This window comes from Glycine max, chromosome 8 (genome assembly GCF_000004515.6).
Source record: "Glycine max cultivar Williams 82 chromosome 8, Glycine_max_v4.0, whole genome shotgun sequence".
NCBI classification, from domain to species: domain Eukaryota; kingdom Viridiplantae; phylum Streptophyta; class Magnoliopsida; order Fabales; family Fabaceae; genus Glycine; species Glycine max.
Window position 1 is genome coordinate 6633661 of NC_038244.2, and position 18820 is coordinate 6652480.

Here is an 18820-nt window from a genome sequence, read left to right on the forward strand (position 1 = left end):
TCATTTTTAAAATTTTTGCAATTTTAATTCCTCATTTTTCAAGTGAGACACTTCATCTTTCACTCTTAAAAATTCATAATTTTAGTTTTTGTGACCAATTTAAAACGTTATTTCATGTATTATATATATAATGTTAATTGACACTTGTTTATTTATTATTCACATGATAAATATTTTTTTCGAGCTTAATTAATAAAAAACAGAATTAAAAAAGTATATAATTAAATCTAAAATTGATAAACAGAACTAATATTGTAAATTTTTTCTACAGTAGAGAACTAAATATCTCAAGGAACTAATATGATGAATTTTTTTAAATAATAGGATGAAAATTTCATTTTAGAAAGGAAAAAAATCACCCTTCCCCTCTCTTCAATTTACGTGCAACCAAAGTAAAAATATGTTATTTGGATACTAAATACGAATTTAATATTGTAGTATTATTAGTGAAAAAAGAGACTCCGTACTATTTTAAAAGTTACTTATATATTTAGTTAGATGTAATTTAATTTTTTAAAGATGTAACTACTCTTGGATGTTAAAATAAATATAATAGTTTATAATAATCGAACATAAAAATAATCAAAATAAAGATGATATCAAATAAAGTTATTTCCTTTATAATGATGGTTATAGATTCACATAAACTCAAATAACTATCAAATGTGAACTAAAAACATCATAAGTTTTTTTTTTTCCCGTAATTGTTATTAACTATACAAATTTTAATCTAATATTTAGGCAATACTAGTCTACAAACTTCCTACAAAACCACTTACATTAACATTGTTTCTTATGGCGAGCTGTTTTAAGAAAATCATACATGATAGAGCTCAATGGTAATGGGAAATATATGAAAAAAATATGTTTTTTTTTTTTGCATATAACATGTATATAGAATATGTTTTATTTTTTTTGAAAAACAATAGAGATAGGTATTTATAAGTAACAATATTTTAATACTTATTAACCAAATCCACCTTTGTTGCTTCTCTAGGCAGCTAATCTCATATTTGAGTCTGAGGGCTCCAGCCTTTTGGGTATAAAAAAACACTTTTCTAATATTCTACTTTGAAGTATATAAAATATTTTTCTTAATCTTATCTTATTAATATAAAATATAAAATCTCTTACAATATTTTCACACGTGTATAATAAAAAAATAATTTCACAACAGAAAATATTTATAAGAACAGAAAAACTGGTGTTTTATCACGGAAAACTCTAGAAAGGCCAAAAAAATATTGCTGAAAACTTGGAATCTTAAAAATCAAACAGAAGGGACGATTTTATTTTCCCTTCACGAAATTAAAGGATAACCAACGCTTTGAATTTTATAATATATGTTTTATGCACAAATAATACTTGCAGTTTTTTTCTCTCTCAGGATATATATGGAAAGTTAAAGATTAAATATAATTATTTAATATGCGGTGTCTACAACATATATATCAAAGAAAAAGAAAAGAAAAGGATCTACCAGAAAAGAAAAGAGATAATTAGGCAAATAACATTTTTTTACAAACTTATATAACCAATAAGTATTTGCCTTTTATATCTTCATCTAATTTTTCAGTATTCATCTAATAATATATTATCTATTTTTTTCTGACATTAATATTATTAGGAAGTTTACTCATCAAAAACATTAATCTTTATCTGAAATTATAAAAGAACACAAAATAAATATTTTTCTCCAAACACAATATATCAATTATGTATTACTATCTATTATTATATTAAACTATTAGTAATAATAACAATATTTAATTTTATTGAATTTTTGATAAGTAGTTTGTTGTGAATATATAGAAGGGTATTGGAATTGTAAACCACGTTATTGTGTGCAGCTTCTTCCTCAGTTGGGTTTCTTCTCGCTTCCTCTAATCTTCTCTCTCTTCACTTTAACTTTAATTTTCTCATTTCGTTCCAGAATTGGGATCAATTCTTGATTATTGGTCGGGGATTGATCAAGTCGCCGAGTCTCTTTCTTTTCTTCCCTGCGATGCTCTCAGTTCCCACATGAAGTTGAAGAGGAAGAGGGCACTTGAAGTGGTTAGTTTTTTTTTTTTTTTTTGATGTTGTTTTCCGATTGTTTATATATGCCTCGATTTTTCTGTTTGTTGATCAATTTCATGTTTTTTAGTTCCTTCTTTTCAATTAAGTTTTTTTTTTTTTTTTTGTATTTGTTGTTGGGGTTTATAGTGTTTCTTTTTTCCTTTTGATTTTTTTGGGTTGCAACTGTTTTAGATAATTTTTTTATTTTTCGATAAATTTTTCACTTGTTAATGTGCAAACTGTTATATGCGATTTTGCTCGGTTCATTGATCGGGGGTCTTTTGATTGTTACTGTTGGGGTTGGGAAGGAAGTGAGGATTTTTTCGACATGAAATTTGACCCTTTTTAAGTTTCGTTTGGCTGTGAAATTGTTGAGTACTTATTGGAATCTTAGTCACTTTTCCTTTCACGTTGTGTATGATCTCACTTAGTCGATCAAGTTTAACGGAAGAGTTTTTTTTTCTCATAAAAGGAGATTTTTTTTGTTTGAAATTCGTAGGTGCAGAAAAAAAAGTGATTGATACTATTACTTGCAATGTAAATACGGTGATGCTTACATATTGCTTGATTCTTTTTGCATGGATTCATGGAATTTGGCTGTTGTTTTATTTTGAATTGAAATTAAAGGGGAATTGACTTGAAACCAGGGAATAGAATAGCACGGAATAGGGATGTTTTAATTTGTATATCAACTATTATTGTTAAAATGCAACTGTGCATAAACTTTAGGGGTGTTGCTTTACTTGTTTTATGAAATGTACAACACTTTGTCAACTGATGGACTTAATATAAGCTAAGTTGCTGGTTGTAACAATTGATGGACCTATGCATGCGCAATCGTTTAGGAATGTTGCATTTGTAACATGCACTATGGTTTTTCAAAGATCAATAAACATTTTAGTTTCTGATTTTGATTTAGTTCATATTTGATTGTTCCTGATTTTCATGTTTTAATGTGGGATGTGATTTTCTTTTTTCTCTTTATCTTTTGCTTCTTCCATCCATATCAAGTCCCAGTTTCACAGTTCCCAATTCGTGATGTCCTTATTACAACTTTATGTATATACTGCACATGCACCTTTTGGGAAATTGACACTTTGAAAGGTGATCTTTTGTTAACAAAAATAATCATATGTGTTACACTTCCAAAAATAAGTTATCTGAATGTTAAACCAAAATGTCTTTAGAATGAAAGTTATCCTGTTATGCTGGAGTCAAGTCTATACATAGATGTATTCCCCACATTTTTATGGAGATGGTAATCATAATTTTCTTAAATTGGATTGTAAATGACAATTTTGAAGATGCAACATGTGATGCTATTACTTTTAAAGCTTTTTATTATTTTAACTCTGCCTTTGTTGTTGTTACTGTATTATTTTAGTTCATTGTGGTCATATTGACCCAAATTCATACTGTCAATGCAATACTACAATGCCAGTGGATTAAGTCTAATACTTTGAGAAGAGCTTTGCTTTGAGAACTAGAACTCTGCCTCTCATAAGTTTTCTTTATGTCACTTTGCATTTTCTCAATCGGAAAAACATTTTGTGTGTTGGGTTTTATCACCGTTTTTGTTTATTAGCTGGAAATCAGTTTTAGTGTTTAATATTAGAGTTATGTGTTTATTTCATTTCCATTTGCTCTCTTTCATCTTTTACATTGGTTATGAGTTTAAAGTTATGCTGTGCGCTCTTTTATTATCCTAGTTAAGCTGTTTTGATAGTTGATTATGCTAATTTCAATATGAGCTGAACATCTTGATAGATCAATTAAAATATTGTACCAACCACCTTTTTTGTTGACTGGTTGCAGCCTCCAAAAATTAGATGTTTCATTGATCATGTTACTTCAGTTCCACTTGAGAAGATAGAAGAACCTTTAAAGGGTTTTGTTTGGGAGTTTGATAAGGTATCTTTATGGCCTTGTCTGACACAGACACAACACACATTTGTTTTAATGTGCTTGATTCATTGCTATTTCTTTTCTCGGTGCAGGGGGATTTTCATCACTGGGTTGATCTTTTTAACCATTTCGATTCATTCTTTGAGAAGTATGTAAAACCAAGGAAGGATCTGCAGATTGATGATGATTTTCTGGACTTGGATCCTCCATTCCCCAGAGAATCTGTTCTTCAAATTCTTCGTGTCATCAGAATAATTTTGGATAACTGCACAAATAAGCATTTCTATAGTTCATATGAGGTATGTTATATTTCCTAAAATTATCTTTTCTCACCTTGCTCAGCATAATAAGATGAGAGCTGAGATAGACTTATTGCTTTTGTGTGTATCTGATTTTCCTTGTTCTCTTTTTTGTTGGTGACCTGTAATATACTAACATTTATTTTATTTAACTTAATTTACTTTGAAATATGTTTCCAATTCATGCCTCTAGCATTGATACTTTGTATGCTTTTTGTGTGTCTGCAGCAGCATCTTTCAGCATTGCTTGCTTCTACTGATCCAGATGTGGTTGAGGCTAGCCTTGAAACTTTGGCTACCTTTTTGAAGAAAACAGTTGGAAAGTACTCCATAAGAGAAACTTCTTTGAATTCAAAATTGTATGCTCTTGCCCAAGGATGGGGTGGAAAGGAAGAGGGTCTTGGACTGATTGCATCAGCTGTGCCTAATGGTTGTGACCCTATTGCCTGTGAATTGGGTTGTACCCTTCATTTTGAATTTTATGCAGTAAATGAGTCAGAAAGTGACGTCAAGGTGACTGAACCCTTGGTCCAAGGCTTGCAAATTATTCACTTATGTGATGTCAACAAATGTGTGGAAACTGATCTTGAGCTTTTGCATAAGTTAGTTACAGAATATAAGGTACCTGCCAGTTTAAGATTTTCTTTATTGACAAGACTGCGGTTTGCTAGGGCTTTTGGTTCTTTGGCTTCTAGACAGCAATATACATGCATTCGCTTGTATGCCTTCATAGTTCTAATTCAAGCATGTGCTGATGCTGATGACCTGGTTTGGTTCTTCAATGCGGAGCCTGGATTCATCAATGAATTAGTATCATTGCTGAGCTATGAAGATGCAGTTTTGGAAAAAATTCGGATTTTATGTTTGCACTCGTTAGCTGCTCTTTGCCAAGATCGTTCCCGTCAACAGTCAGTACAGACTGCAGTTACATCTGGTGGGCACCGTGGCATTTTATCTAGTCTGATGCAAAAAGCCATTGACTCCGTTACTAGTGATACCTCAAAATGGTCAGTTCATTTTGCAGAGGCACTATTGTCTCTTGTCACTGTGTTGGTTTCGACATCGTCTGGGTGCTCTGCCATGCGTGAAGCAGGATTTATTCCTACCCTGCTACCTCTCCTTAAAGATACAAATCCACAGCACTTGCATTTGGTTGAAAAGGCTGTGCGCATTTTAGAAGCTTTTATGGATTACAGTAATCCAGCTGCTGCTCTGTTCAGAGATTTGGGAGGTTTGGATGATACCATATCTCGCCTAAAGATTGAAGTTTCCAATGTAGAAAATGGTGGAAAGCCGCCAGATGATAATTCTGAGTCTAGTGCAAGAAGTGTAAATATGGTTGGAAGTTCTTCAACTGGGCTAGACGATACACAACCTTTGTATTCTGAACCATTAATTTCATATCACCGTCGGTTGCTGATGAAAGCTTTATTGCGTGCTATATCCTTGGGAACTTATGCCCCTGGAAATACTGCTCGTATCTATGGATCTGAAGAGAATGTGCTGCCTCATTGCTTATGCATAATTTTTAGAAGAGCAAAAGATTTTGGTGGTGGAGTTTTTTCTCTTGCAGCTACTGTCATGAGTGACTTAATACAAAAGGATCCTACATGTTTTCCTGTTTTAGATTCAGCTGGTCTTCCGTCTGCCTTCTTGGATGCTATAATGGATGATGTTCTCAACTCTGCAGATGCCATTACCTGCATCCCCCAGTGTTTGGATGCCTTATGCTTAAATAGTAATGGCCTGCAGGCTGTGAAAGATAGAAACTCTCTGAGGTGTTTTGTGAAAGTGTTTACTTCTAGAACATATTTGCGTGCTCTTGCAGGGGACACACCTGCATCTTTGTCTAGTGGACTGGATGAATTAATGCGCCATGCTTCCTCATTGCGTGGCCCTGGAGTGGAAATGTTAGTTGAGATTCTGGAAACTATCTCAAAAATTGGTTCTGCAGTGGATTCGTCATCCTTGAGTCCTGATCCATGCTCTTCAACCTCTGTTCCTATGGAAATGGATGGTGAGGACAAGAGTTTGATCTTGCCTAATAACAAGGAGTCATCCAAGGCTGATGACACAGAGCAGACAACTGAGCCATCTCCTGATGTGCCAATTGTAAATGTCGAGCCATTTCTTCCAGATTGTGTTAACAATATTGCTCGTCTACTTGAGACAATTCTTCAGAATGCCGATACATGTCGTATATTTGTTGAGAAAAAGGGAATTGAAGCTATTCTGCAGTTAGTTGCCTTACCTTTAATGCCACCTTCTATTTCTGTTGGACAGAGTATATCTGTTGCCTTCAAGAATTTCTCCCCACAGCATTATGTTTCTCTTGCCCGGGCTGTTTGCTCCTTCTTGAGGGAACATCTGAAATCTACCAATGAGATTTTAGATTTGGTGGGGGGAACTCAACTTGCTCTAGTGGAATCTGCAAAGCAGACTAAGGTGTTGAAATATCTTGCTAGCCTGGAAGCTGTCTTAACTCTTTCTGTGTTTTTGTTGAAGGGTTCAACTACTGTTGTCTCTGAACTAAGCACTTCGGATGCTGATGTGTTGAAAGATCTTGGGAAAACATACAAGGAACTAATTTGGCAAATATCATTGTGTAATGATTCTAAGGCCGAGGAAAAGAAGAATGCTGATCAAGAACCTGAGGTTGCACAGGTACCCCCATCTACTGCTGTTGAAAGAGAGAGCGATGATGATTCAAATATTCAGACAGTAAGATCACTGTGGCGTGGAGCACGAGAATTAGTTTCTGTTGTTCGTGGAGAAAGTTTGCACCGCCGAAGTCGGCATGGGTTATCCCGCATACGAGGTGGAAGGACTGGTCGTCACTTGGAAGCTTTAAACATTGATTCAGAAGCAGCTTCTAGTGCTCTGGAAGCACCTTTATCCCAAGATCTGAAAAAGAAAAGCCCTGATGTTCTTGGTTTAGAGATCCTTAACAAACTGGCATCAACATTGCGCTCTTTCTTCACTGCCCTTGTGAAGGGATTCACTTCACCAAATCGTCGCAGAGCTGACTCAGGATCACTTAGTTCAGCTTCAAAGACTCTTGGAGCTGTTTTGGCTACGAATTTTTTCGAGGCTCTTAGTTTTTCTGGGCATTCTACTTATGCTGGACTTGAAATGTCACTTTCTGTGAAATGTAGATATCTTGGGAAGGTTGTGGATGATATGGCTGCTCTCACATTTGACAGCAGGCGCCGGAGTTGTTATACTGCCATGGTTAATAATTTTTATGTCCATGGAACATTTAAAGAGCTACTCACAACATTTGAAGCTACCAGTCAGTTGCTATGGACACTTCCATACTCTCTTCCATTATCAGATATTGATGTTGGAAAAAAAGGGGAAGGAGGTAAACTGTCCCATAACACATGGCTACTTGATACACTGCAAAGCTACTGTCGTTTGCTTGAGTATTTTGTAAACTCGTCTTTTCTTTTGTCTGCCACCTCGGCATCTCAGACAGAGCTTCTTGTTCAGCCAGTTGCAGTTGGTCTCTCAATTGGACTCTTTCCAGTTCCTAGAGACCCAGAAGTTTTTGTCCGTATGTTACAATCTCAGGTTCTGGATGTAATCCTACCAGTCTGGAATCATCCCATGTTTTGTAGTTGTAGTCCTGGTTTCATTGCATCTATTATTTCCCTTGTTACACATGTATATTCTGGTGTTGGAGATGTCAAGCGTAATCATAGTAACATTGTAGGAAGCACAAACCAGCGTTTCATGCCCCCTCCACCTGATGAGGCAACCATTGCCACTATTGTTGAGATGGGCTTTTCAAGGGCAAGGGCTGAGGAAGCATTGAGAAGAGTTGAAACAAATAGTGTTGAAATGGCCATGGAGTGGCTGTTTAGTCATGCTGATGATCCTGTCCAGGAGGATGATGAACTTGCACGGGCACTTGCTCTGTCCCTAGGAAGCAGTTCTGAATCTACTAAAGCTGAGAGTGCTGAGAAGACTATAGATGTGCTAACTGAAGAGGGACATGTGAAGAAACCTCCGGTTGATGATATACTTGCTGCATCTGTAAAGTTGTTTCAGAGTAGTGATTCAGTGCCATTTCAGTTGACAGATTTGCTTGTAACACTTTGCAGTCAGGGCAAAGGTGATGATCGTCCAAAGGTAATATCTTATCTTCTGCAGCAGCTAAAACTTTGTCCATTGGACTTGTCCCAGGATAACTGTGCATTGAGTGTGTTAGCACATATCTTAGCACTGCTTCTTTTTGAGGATGTAAGTACACGGGAAATTGCTGCTCAGAATGGCATTATATCTACCATTATAGATATCTTGACAAACTTCAAAGGTAGACAGGAGTTGGGGAAAGAAATACCAGTACCTAAATGCATTAGTGCTTTACTACTTATATTGGATCAAATGGTGCAGTCAAGACCGAAAGTTGAAAATATTGAAGGAACCCAGACTGCTTCCCTGCCAGATTCTTCTGGGGAGCAATTTCCTGATACAGTTTTACCAAAGGAAAATAAATCAAATGGGAATGAGAAAGAACCTGCTATGGCTTTTGAGAATATACTGGGAAAATCTACTGGTTTTGCAACTATTGACGAGAGTCGTAAATTGCTGGATATTGCATGTGATCTGATAAAACAGCATGTTCCTGCTGTTGTCATGCAGGCTGTTCTGCAATTATGTGCTCGATTAACAAAAACACATGCTTTAGCTTTACAGTTCCTTGAAAAAGGAAGTCTGGTTGCTCTTTTTAATCTTCCAAGGACTTGCTTTTTCCCTGGGTATGACTCAGTTGTGTCAGCTATAGTCCGGCATCTCCTTGAAGATCCTCAAACACTACAAACAGCCATGGAGTTGGAGATACGACAAACTTTAAGTGGAAATCGCCAATCAGGGCGTGTCTCTCCTCGATCATTTTTGACATCATTGGCACCTGTTATCTCTCGGGATCCTATGGTTTTCATGAAAGCTGCAGCAGCAGTTTGTCAGATAGAAACATCAGGGGGAAGGACTGTTGTTGTGTTGTCCAAGGAGAAAGAAAAATCAAAATCATCAAGTGTTGAGGTTGGGTTATCTTCAAATGAATGTGTCCGGATACCTGAAAGCAAGCCACATGATGGACCGGGGAAATGTTTGAAAAGCCACAAAAAGGTTCCCGTTAATCTCACTCAAGTAATTGATCAGCTTCTTGAGATTGTGCTTAAGTACCCACTTGTGAAAGGTCAGGAAGATTCTGAGTGTGACTCAACTTCCATGGACATAGATGAGCCTACCATGAAGGTGAAGGGTAAATCTAAGGTTGAAGAGGCTGGGATATTAGAGCCTGAATCTGAAAGGTCTACAGGACTGGTGAAGGTGACTTTTGTCCTCAAGTTATTGAGTGACATTCTTCTAATGTATGGGCATGCAGTAGGTGTCATACTCAGACGTGATTCTGAAATGTGTCAATTCCGTGGATCTAATCAGCCTTCTGGACATAGTGGTATTATTCATCACGTATTACATCGGTTGTTACCTCTCTCTGTTGATAAATCTGCCGGACCTGATGATTGGAGAGGTAAGTTGTCTGAAAAGGCTTCATGGTTTTTGGTAGTTTTGTGTGGTCGATCTGGTGAAGGGCGCAAACGAGTGACAAATGAACTTGTTAAAGAATTGATGTCTTTTTCAAATCTGGAGAGCAATTCAATGAAAAACAGCTTATTGCCAGATAAAAGGCTATTCACTTTTGTTGATCTAGTGTATTCTATTTTGTCAAAAAATTCGTCATCTGGTAGCCTACCTGGTACTGGATATTCACCTGATATTGCAAAAAGCATGATAGATGGTGGAATCATTCAGTGGCTAACTAGTATTCTGCAAGTGGTTGATTTGGATCATCCTGATGCACCCAAAATTGTGAATCTTATACTCAAAGGTTTAGAAGGTCTTACAAGAGCTGCCAATGCAAGTGAGCAAATCTTTAAATCTGATGGAACTGAAAAGAAAAGATCTGCTGGTTTAAATGATAGATCTGATGATCAAATAACAGCACCATCTGCAGCTGAAGCAGTGGCACATGATCAGAATGTGGGCAGTCAAGAAGCAATCAGAGATACAATGGATAATGCACTTGATCAAGGAACTTCTCAAGGTGATGATCGTGCTGATAATCCAAATCAATCAATGGAACAAGATATGAGAGTAGAAGAACGGGGAGTAATGGCTCAAAACCCATCAATGGAACTTGGAATGGACTTCATGCGAGAAGAGATGGGAGAAGGTGGTGTCTTGCACAACCCAGATCAAATTGAGATGACTTTTCATGTTGAGAATAGGGCTCATGATGACATGGGTGATGAAGATGATGATATGGGTGACGAAGGTGATGAGGATGAGGATGATGATGAGGGAGAGGATGAGGACGAGGATATAGCAGAAGATGGTGGGGGCATGATGTCCTTGGCAGACACTGATGTGGAGGATCATGATGATGTTGGCTTTGGAGATGAATACAATGATGAGATGATTGATGAAGATGATGATGATTTTCATGAGAATCGTGTTATAGAGGTGAGGTGGAGGGAAGCTCTTGATGGCTTGGATCACTTGCAGATACTTGGCCAACCTGGATTTATAGATGTGGCTGCTGAGCCTTTTGAAGGTGTTAATGTGGATGACCTTTTTCGTCTTCAGAGTTTTGAACGCCGCCGTCAGACTGGTAGGTCTTCCTTTGAGAGATCTGCCACAGAAGTAAATGGTTTTCAACATCCTCTCCTTGTTAGACCTCCACCATCTGGCGATTTTGTCTCAATGTGGTCGTCAAGTGGTAATTCTGCATCCCGAGATTCAGAAACCCTGCCATCTGGGAATCTTGATGTGGCCCATTTCTACATGTTTGATGCACCTATTCTTCCATATGATCATGTGCCAAGTAGTCTGTTTGGAGACCGTTTGGGTGGTGCAGCACCTCCACCTCTAACAGATTATTCTGTGGGTATGGGCTCATTGCATCTACCTGGAAGAAGAGTGTTAGGTAATGGTAGGTGGACTGATGATGGTCAGCCACAAGGAAGTGCTCAAGCCGCTGCCATTGCGCAAGCAGTAGAGGAACAATTCCTAGCTCAACTGTGCAGTGTAGCTCCTGAAAGCAGTCCTGTTGAACGACAGTTACAGAATTCTGGAGAACAAGAGAACAAGTCTGATGCTCTTGCATCACATGATGATCCAATATTGACTGCTGGAACTGACTCTACTTCTCAGCAGATTGATAGTCAGGAGCAAGAAAATGGTAATGGAATCAGAGCTCAGCAAATCAATGATGGTGCTCTTTGTGAGGAAGAGATAAATGTAGACTCTGGTGCTCAAGATACAGCTGAAGACCTGCAAGCTAATGAGCCTATGTTGGTTCAACCAGTTTCATTGACTATCATGCCAAATGGTCTTGATTGCACAGTGATTGAAGAAAATGCCACTCATGATGAGAATGTAGAAATAGCTCAGGCATTTGTCAATTCATCTATTAATTCTGATGCTGCTATACAATGTGAAAGTGGTGCTGATGTTCCTACTAGCATCCACAATGTGCCAGTTGAGTCCATGGAATGCAATGGATCATCAAATGCTGACGGGCAGCCTCCTAATGTTGAGTTAGGGGACTCTGGTTTTGAAACTCTTAATCCAGGTGATTCCCATGCATCATCAATTTATGCTAGTGCTGATGTTGATATGGGTGGTACTGATGCTGAAGGAAATCAATCAGAGCAACCAACTGTATCTGAAGACAGGAGGGATGAGATGTTATCAACTCAGAACACTGAGGTTGCTCCAGATGCAACTCAGGCCGACCAAGTTAGTGCAAATAATGAAGCTTCCGGTGCTAATACTATCGACCCTACCTTTTTGGAGGCTCTGCCTGAAGATCTTCGGGCAGAAGTTCTGGCATCCCAACAAGCTCAGTCTGTTCAACCTCCAGCTTATGCACCACCTTCTGCAGAAGATATTGATCCCGAGTTTTTAGCTGCTCTTCCTCCAGATATTCAAGCAGAAGTTTTGGCCCAACAAAGAGCTCAAAGGGTTGCCCAGCAGGCTGAAGGACAGCCAGTTGACATGGATAATGCCTCTATAATTGCTACTTTTCCTGCTGATTTGCGTGAAGAGGTTTAAATCTTTATTTTCTGTTGTGCACTTATTTTGTGAAAATATGACATGATTATAACCCTTGTATTTTGCTTTGTACTAGGTTCTTTTGACTTCTTCGGAAGCTGTTCTGTCAGCACTACCATCCCCGTTGCTTGCAGAAGCTCAAATATTGAGGGATCGAGCAATGAGTCATTATCAAGCTCGCAGCCTTTTCGGGAGCAGCCACAGGCTTAACAATCGAAGAAATGGTCTTGGATTTGACCAGCGACCTGTGATGGATCGGGGTGTTGGAGTTACAATAGGGAGGAGATCTGTTCTTACAGATAGCTTGAAGGTGAAGGAGATTGAAGGTGAGCCACTACTTGATGGAAATGCATTAAAAGCTTTGATCCGGCTTCTACGACTGTCACAGGTAACTCTGTTCTCTTCATGATGGTAGTAGTCTTTTAGTACCATTCTCATGCTGGAAGTGAAAAGGCATTTTTTTTATTCCTAATATTTTGCTTGCTATTTATTCTGTAGATTTTTATTATAAGATTTTCAGTGTGTGGGCGGACATATATGTTTTAGTTGTCCATGTTTGTATCTATGTGATTATAATAACTTGCTGATAATTTTTGTCATTTTTTCAGCCCCTTGGAAAAGGCCTTTTGCAGAGACTCTTGTTAAACTTATGTGCACATAGTGTTACAAGGGCCACTCTTATTTATCTTTTGCTTGACATGATTAAATCTGAAGCTGAAGGCTCTGTAGGTAGACCAGCGACATTAAATTCCCAGAGGCTTTTTGGTTGTCACTCGAACACAGTTTATGGTCGATCTCAATTGTTGGATGGTAACATTTGTACTTTAGTCAGGGAAAGAATCTTTATGTGCTTATTTCAATATTATTGTTAATTTTTGCTGATCATTCCCATCATGTGTTCAAACCAGGTCTTCCTCCTCTTGTGTTCCGCCGAATTCTTGAGATTCTAACTTATTTGGCCACAAATCATTCTGCTGTTGCAAAAATGTTGTTTCACTTTGATCAATCAGTTATTCCAGATTCTTCATCTCCAGTTAAGGTGCATATGAATGAGAAAGGGAAAGAGAAGGTTATTGAAGGGGGACCATCACCTAATTCCTCTGGAGCTCAGACAGGGGATGTTCCCCTAGTGCTCTTTTTGAAGCTCTTGAACCGACCCCTGTTTCTACGCAGCAATGCTCATCTTGAGCAGGTCATGGGTCTGATTCAAGTTGTAGTTGATACTGCAGCTTCAAAATTAGAAAGTCAATCACAGTCTGAAAAAGGAATGGCAGATACCCAAAATTTGTCAACCAGTGAAGCTCCAAGTAATACTGAAAAGGATGCTGCTTTGGTGGAGTCGGACTCTAATCAACAAGATAAGCATGCAGATGTAAATCCATGCCCTTCTGAAGGGAAGAAGAATGTAGATATGTACAATATCTTCTTGCAGTTGCCGCAATCTGATTTGCGAAATTTGTGCAGTCTTCTTGGTCGGGAAGGGTACTACCCATAACCTTTTCATATTTATGTTTTGTTTTTGTTATGTATGCTAATCAGAATATTTTTGCTTTCTTTTTCATACTGTCTCACCTGTTAATTCACATTTCCCTCAGTATTTTTCTAGCTCTTTTTAGTTGGGATGAATAAAAGTGACTAATCTGACAATTTTTAGGCTTTCGGATAAAATGTATATGCTTGCTGGTGAGGTGGTGAAGAAGTTGGCTTTCATTGTTCCCTCCCATAGGAAGTTCTTTACTTTAGAGCTTTCAGAATCAGCTCATGCATTGACAGGTTCAGCCATCAGTGAGCTTGTCACACTACAGAAAACAAATATGCTTGGTTTGAGTGCTGGTTCTATGGCTGGTGCAGCCATTCTACGAGTGCTGCAAGCTCTTAGTTCACTCACTTCACTTAATACTTTGGGTGATATGGATATGGAAAATGATGTGGATCAGCATGATGATCAAGCAACTATTTGGAATTTGAATACTGCACTCGAACCATTGTGGCAAGAACTGAGTAATTGTATAAGTGCAGCTGAGATGCAGCTTGGACAGAGCTCTTTCTCTTCTAACATGTCAAACATAAATGTTGCGGAGAATCTGCAAGGTTCCTCTACTTCACCACCTCTTCCTCCTGGGACACAGAGACTCTTGCCTTTCATTGAGGCTTTTTTTGTTTTGTGTGAAAAGCTACAAGCAAATGAATCCTTCATGCAGCAAGACCATTGCAATGCAACTGCCAGAGAAGTCAAGGAGTCTGCTGGTTGTTCAGCTTCAACAAGTGTTAAAATTGGTGGAGACCCACAGCGAAAATATGACGGTGCTATCACTTTCACGAGGTTTACTGAGAAGCATCGCCGACTGTCAAATGCTTTCATTAGGCAGAATCCAGGATTGTTGGAGAAATCACTTTCCATGATGCTCAAGGCACCAAGGCTGATTGACTTTGATAACAAGAGAGCCTATTTCCGCTCAAGAATAAGGCAACAACATGACCAACACTTGTCTGGGCCATTGCGTATAAGTGTAAGACGGGCTTACATTTTGGAGGACTCTTATAATCAGCTAAGGATGCGTCCTACTCAAGATCTAAAGGGGCGATTAAATGTGCAATTTCAAGGTGAAGAGGGTATTGATGCCGGTGGTCTCACCAGAGAATGGTATCAGCTGCTGTCAAGGGTCATATTCGATAAAGGTGCTTTACTTTTCACAACAGTGGGCAACAATGCAACTTTCCAACCAAACCCTAATTCAGTATACCAGACTGAACATCTCTCATACTTCAAGTTTGTTGGCCGAGTGGTACGTTCTACAAACGTATTCTGTATGTGGTCTCGGGATAAAATAGAACCTCCTTCCCCCCAATCTCCTTCCTTTATATTGCTGGATTTTAGATATATTAAAGCTACCTATGGCACGGGTATTACACTTAAGGTTAAAGGTTGAGTGGTTATGGTTCTTTGACACTTGTTATGATCTTTCATGCAGGTGGGGAAGGCTTTGTTTGATGGGCAACTGCTGGATGTTTACTTTACTCGATCTTTCTATAAGCATATACTTGGTGTTAAGGTTACATACCATGATATTGAAGCGGTTGATCCTGATTACTATAAGAATTTGAAATGGATGCTGGAGGTGAGTATTAATTTACAATCTTTACCACTTTATTGTCTATTTTCCTCTTAGACACCAACATCCAACTGCATATAGGAGAGTGTCATATGGAGCTTGGTGTACAGTCTCATCAGTGGGGTGAGAGGGATGAAAGTGTTGGTAGTGAGAGGGACAGAGTGACTTGGAGGCAGCATGTGTGTTTTAGCAAGGATTCATGTATAAAATGGTGACTTCAGAAATTGTTAACTTATCTAGGGTGGGAGATTAATCAATGGATATAATTGGATAGGATACAAACTTATATGATTGGATGGTAAATGAGCATACTGTGTTCGAGATATACTTGTTTTCTGCATTTATATTGTTTAATTTTATTTTTGTATGTACTTAACAGAATGATGTGAGTGATATTCCTGACCTGACATTTAGCATGGATGCTGATGAGGAAAAGCACATACTTTACGAGAAGAATGAGGTAAAAGAGCATTTTATTTTGGTTTACCATGTCTTGGCTACGTACAAGCTTAAAAGTAAAAAAAAAATGCATTTGTTCCATAAAATCTTGTTGAAACTTTTAAGTTTAATCTGACATTATTTTAGGTAATTTAAAAATTTAAATATATTAACTCCAGACAAATTCTTATGAATTCTCCTATCCATTGCTTTTGCCATCTCCCAAAATTCTGAAACAGGTCACTGATTATGAGCTTAAACCTGGAGGAAGGAACATAAGGGTCACAGAAGAAACAAAGCATGAGTATGTTGATCTTGTTGCTGAACATCTTTTGACAAATGCCATCCGTCCTCAAATTAATTCCTTTCTAGAAGGTTTTAATGAATTGGTACCACGAGAACTTATATCCATATTTAATGACAAAGAGCTTGAGCTTCTCATAAGTGGTCTTCCAGAAATTGATTGTAAGTTGATTTCATCATTAGATAAATTATGTAGTATATTTTTAATCTTCAATGATGCATCTGAATGGTGATATTTTCCTTACAGTGGATGACTTAAAGGCCAACACCGAGTATACTGGTTATACAGTGGCATCAAATGTTGTTCAATGGTTCTGGGAGGTGGTCAAAGCTTTCAACAAGGAAGACATGGCAAGATTACTGCAATTTGTGACTGGAACGTCAAAGGTGATGTAGTGGAAACATTGATTTCCTATCTAATAAAATATAAAAATTTCAATGACATGCTAAGGGTACCTGTCCCATATAATAAACAAAAGGCAGAAAAGGAATCACAGACACATACACACAAGGCAAATCAGGAAGTCTCTTGAGAGTAACAAATGTATGGTCAAAGATTAGTTCTTGTGGCAATAGCTCTGATGTGCTCTCTTATACATGCATGCGTGCACACCCTTGTTGGGGTGCTTCTTCTATTGTTGGTGTCATCTTAGGGAAAAAATACAAGCTTTATTTTAGGTATTTAATCTCCTTTGAATTCACTTTGCTAACAGCCTTGCTAACTTGTTTTTCAGGTTCCTTTGGAGGGTTTTAAGGCCTTGCAAGGCATCTCTGGTCCACAAAGGTTTCAGGTTCACAAGGCATATGGAGCTCCTGATCGACTTCCATCAGCTCATACTTGGTGAGTAAACATTATATATATTCTGTTCAGGTCCATATGATTACTGCAAATTGAGTTTCAGCCATCCTAATTCCTTATCTCTTCTTTCAATTGCTCTTTAGCTTCAATCAACTTGACCTTCCTGAGTATACCTCTAAGGAACAGCTTCAAGAACGTTTGTTACTTGCCATCCATGAGGCTAGTGAAGGGTTTGGTTTTGGTTGACCAGCACTTTGGTGCAATATTTTTTTTTTTGCACAGCGGTTCCACCATTTGTGTCTCCAACTTGTCATTTGGAGGTCAGACATCTCTTTCCTCGTATGTCTGTGTGTATATATCTGTGTTTATAAGTATCTTCCATATGATAATCAGAGGAAAATTTTCATGTGCTAAATTGGTCAAACTAATATTCTAATAAATCTTCAAGCTTATGCTTTTGTTTAAATACCATTTAGATCCAAATGGAGAGTTAATATTTTTCATCCCAAAAAAATAAGAGGGACTTCTAATTGTGGTTGTAGACTTGAGTTGTAGAATATTTGATCAAATTTTTATTTCTTGAAAGAATAATCACTTATGCTTCCCTTCTCTTTGATCAGAAGGAGTTCGTGCTGCTATTCTGTTGTGGGCACTATTGGTAAGCATCACAATGAGTCAATGAGGCATTCTGATGTTGGTGATCAATTTATTCTGATGCTCTCCCTGCAAAAATGGCTAGAATGTTTTTTTCATTGTATAATTCTGCCATGCCTAGTTTGGGAGCTTTCTGACAGCCTTCATACTGTGTCAAGCTTTTGCAATATGGTCCAATCTTAATTTATATGTAGTTTCTATGGCCAAACAGCCTTTTATAGTTCTAGAATTTTCTAATAAGATTGAGGATGTACATATTCTGGAATACATAATTGATGTTTTTGCTCCAGAAAGAAATTGTTCGATTCATTAAAGAGGAGTCTGAAAGATGATGATGCGATGGAACTTGATCACATACTGCAGCAAATTGCAGGAATATAGATTAAAAAACTAGATTTATTATGTCGTTTCCAATTCCTATGTAAAAAACACTGCGCGCTTGAATTTGTTAAAAAATGAACTGTTTTTTTGAGACAAAAAAAAAGAATAACTTGATAAATATAAAACATGCTTGTATGTTTGACTTCTAGAAAATTGAAACCACCTAACTCAAGTATATATTAAATATTCCATTAACACAAGTAGATTTATTATCTCTCGCATATTATATTTTTGTTTTTTCTCCATTTTTTTTGGTATACACTTGGATATCTTTCATGAAAGATGCTCTTTGATAAGCTTTTCTTTCAAGTATTTCAAGTAATTGTATATTAAGAATTTAAATTTAAGATCACTGATTAAATTATAATGTTAGTGGATTTAAGCACTGGACGCTTTTTTTTTTCCTTTTATTAAATAACTTTAAAGAGCTTGTTTTGGATGTAGTAAACTAGATAGGGTGAAATTAGTGAAGAAACAAATGAAGAAATATGATATTTTCATTGATAGATTTTAAAAAGAGAAAAGAATGAAATTTGTATTAATGGCTAAATTATGTATTTGATACTTTATCTTATTTTTTAGACTTACTTTAACTTCTTATATTTAATAAAAAAAATTAATTTAGTCTTTTATGTTTTAAATTAAGGCCAAATTGATCTTTTAAATTTAACAGCCACAAAAAAAATACTTACTAACTTGGATATGTTTCTGAACGGGGTTTAACTACTGCAATTTCGACTAAATTG

At 37.2% G+C, this 18820-nt stretch overlaps 1 protein-coding gene across 3 annotated transcripts; it reads left to right on the forward strand.

The window, feature by feature from the left end:
* The first annotated feature begins 1824 nt into the window (after positions 1 to 1824).
* LOC100819012 (E3 ubiquitin-protein ligase UPL1) lies at positions 1825 to 17960 on the forward strand. 3 transcript variants are annotated; one of them, XM_006584979.4, is made up of 15 exons: positions 1825 to 2055; positions 3874 to 3969; positions 4056 to 4262; positions 4491 to 12380; positions 12463 to 12774; positions 12995 to 13196; positions 13295 to 13868; positions 14041 to 15172; positions 15359 to 15505; positions 15879 to 15959; positions 16177 to 16402; positions 16488 to 16627; positions 16975 to 17081; positions 17183 to 17359; positions 17660 to 17960. In XM_006584979.4, exons 1-14 carry the CDS (start codon positions 2023 to 2025, stop codon positions 17283 to 17285), a joined length of 11250 nt encoding a protein of 3749 aa, XP_006585042.1. In that variant the 5' UTR covers positions 1825 to 2022; the 3' UTR covers positions 17286 to 17359; positions 17660 to 17960. The 3 variants fall into 3 exon arrangements, with proteins under 3 accessions (XP_006585042.1, XP_014634258.1, XP_006585043.1); XM_014778772.3 differs by having other exon boundaries at positions 17663 to 17960; XM_006584980.4 differs by having other exon boundaries at positions 4494 to 12380.
* Positions 17961 to 18820: the final 860 nt, after the last annotated feature.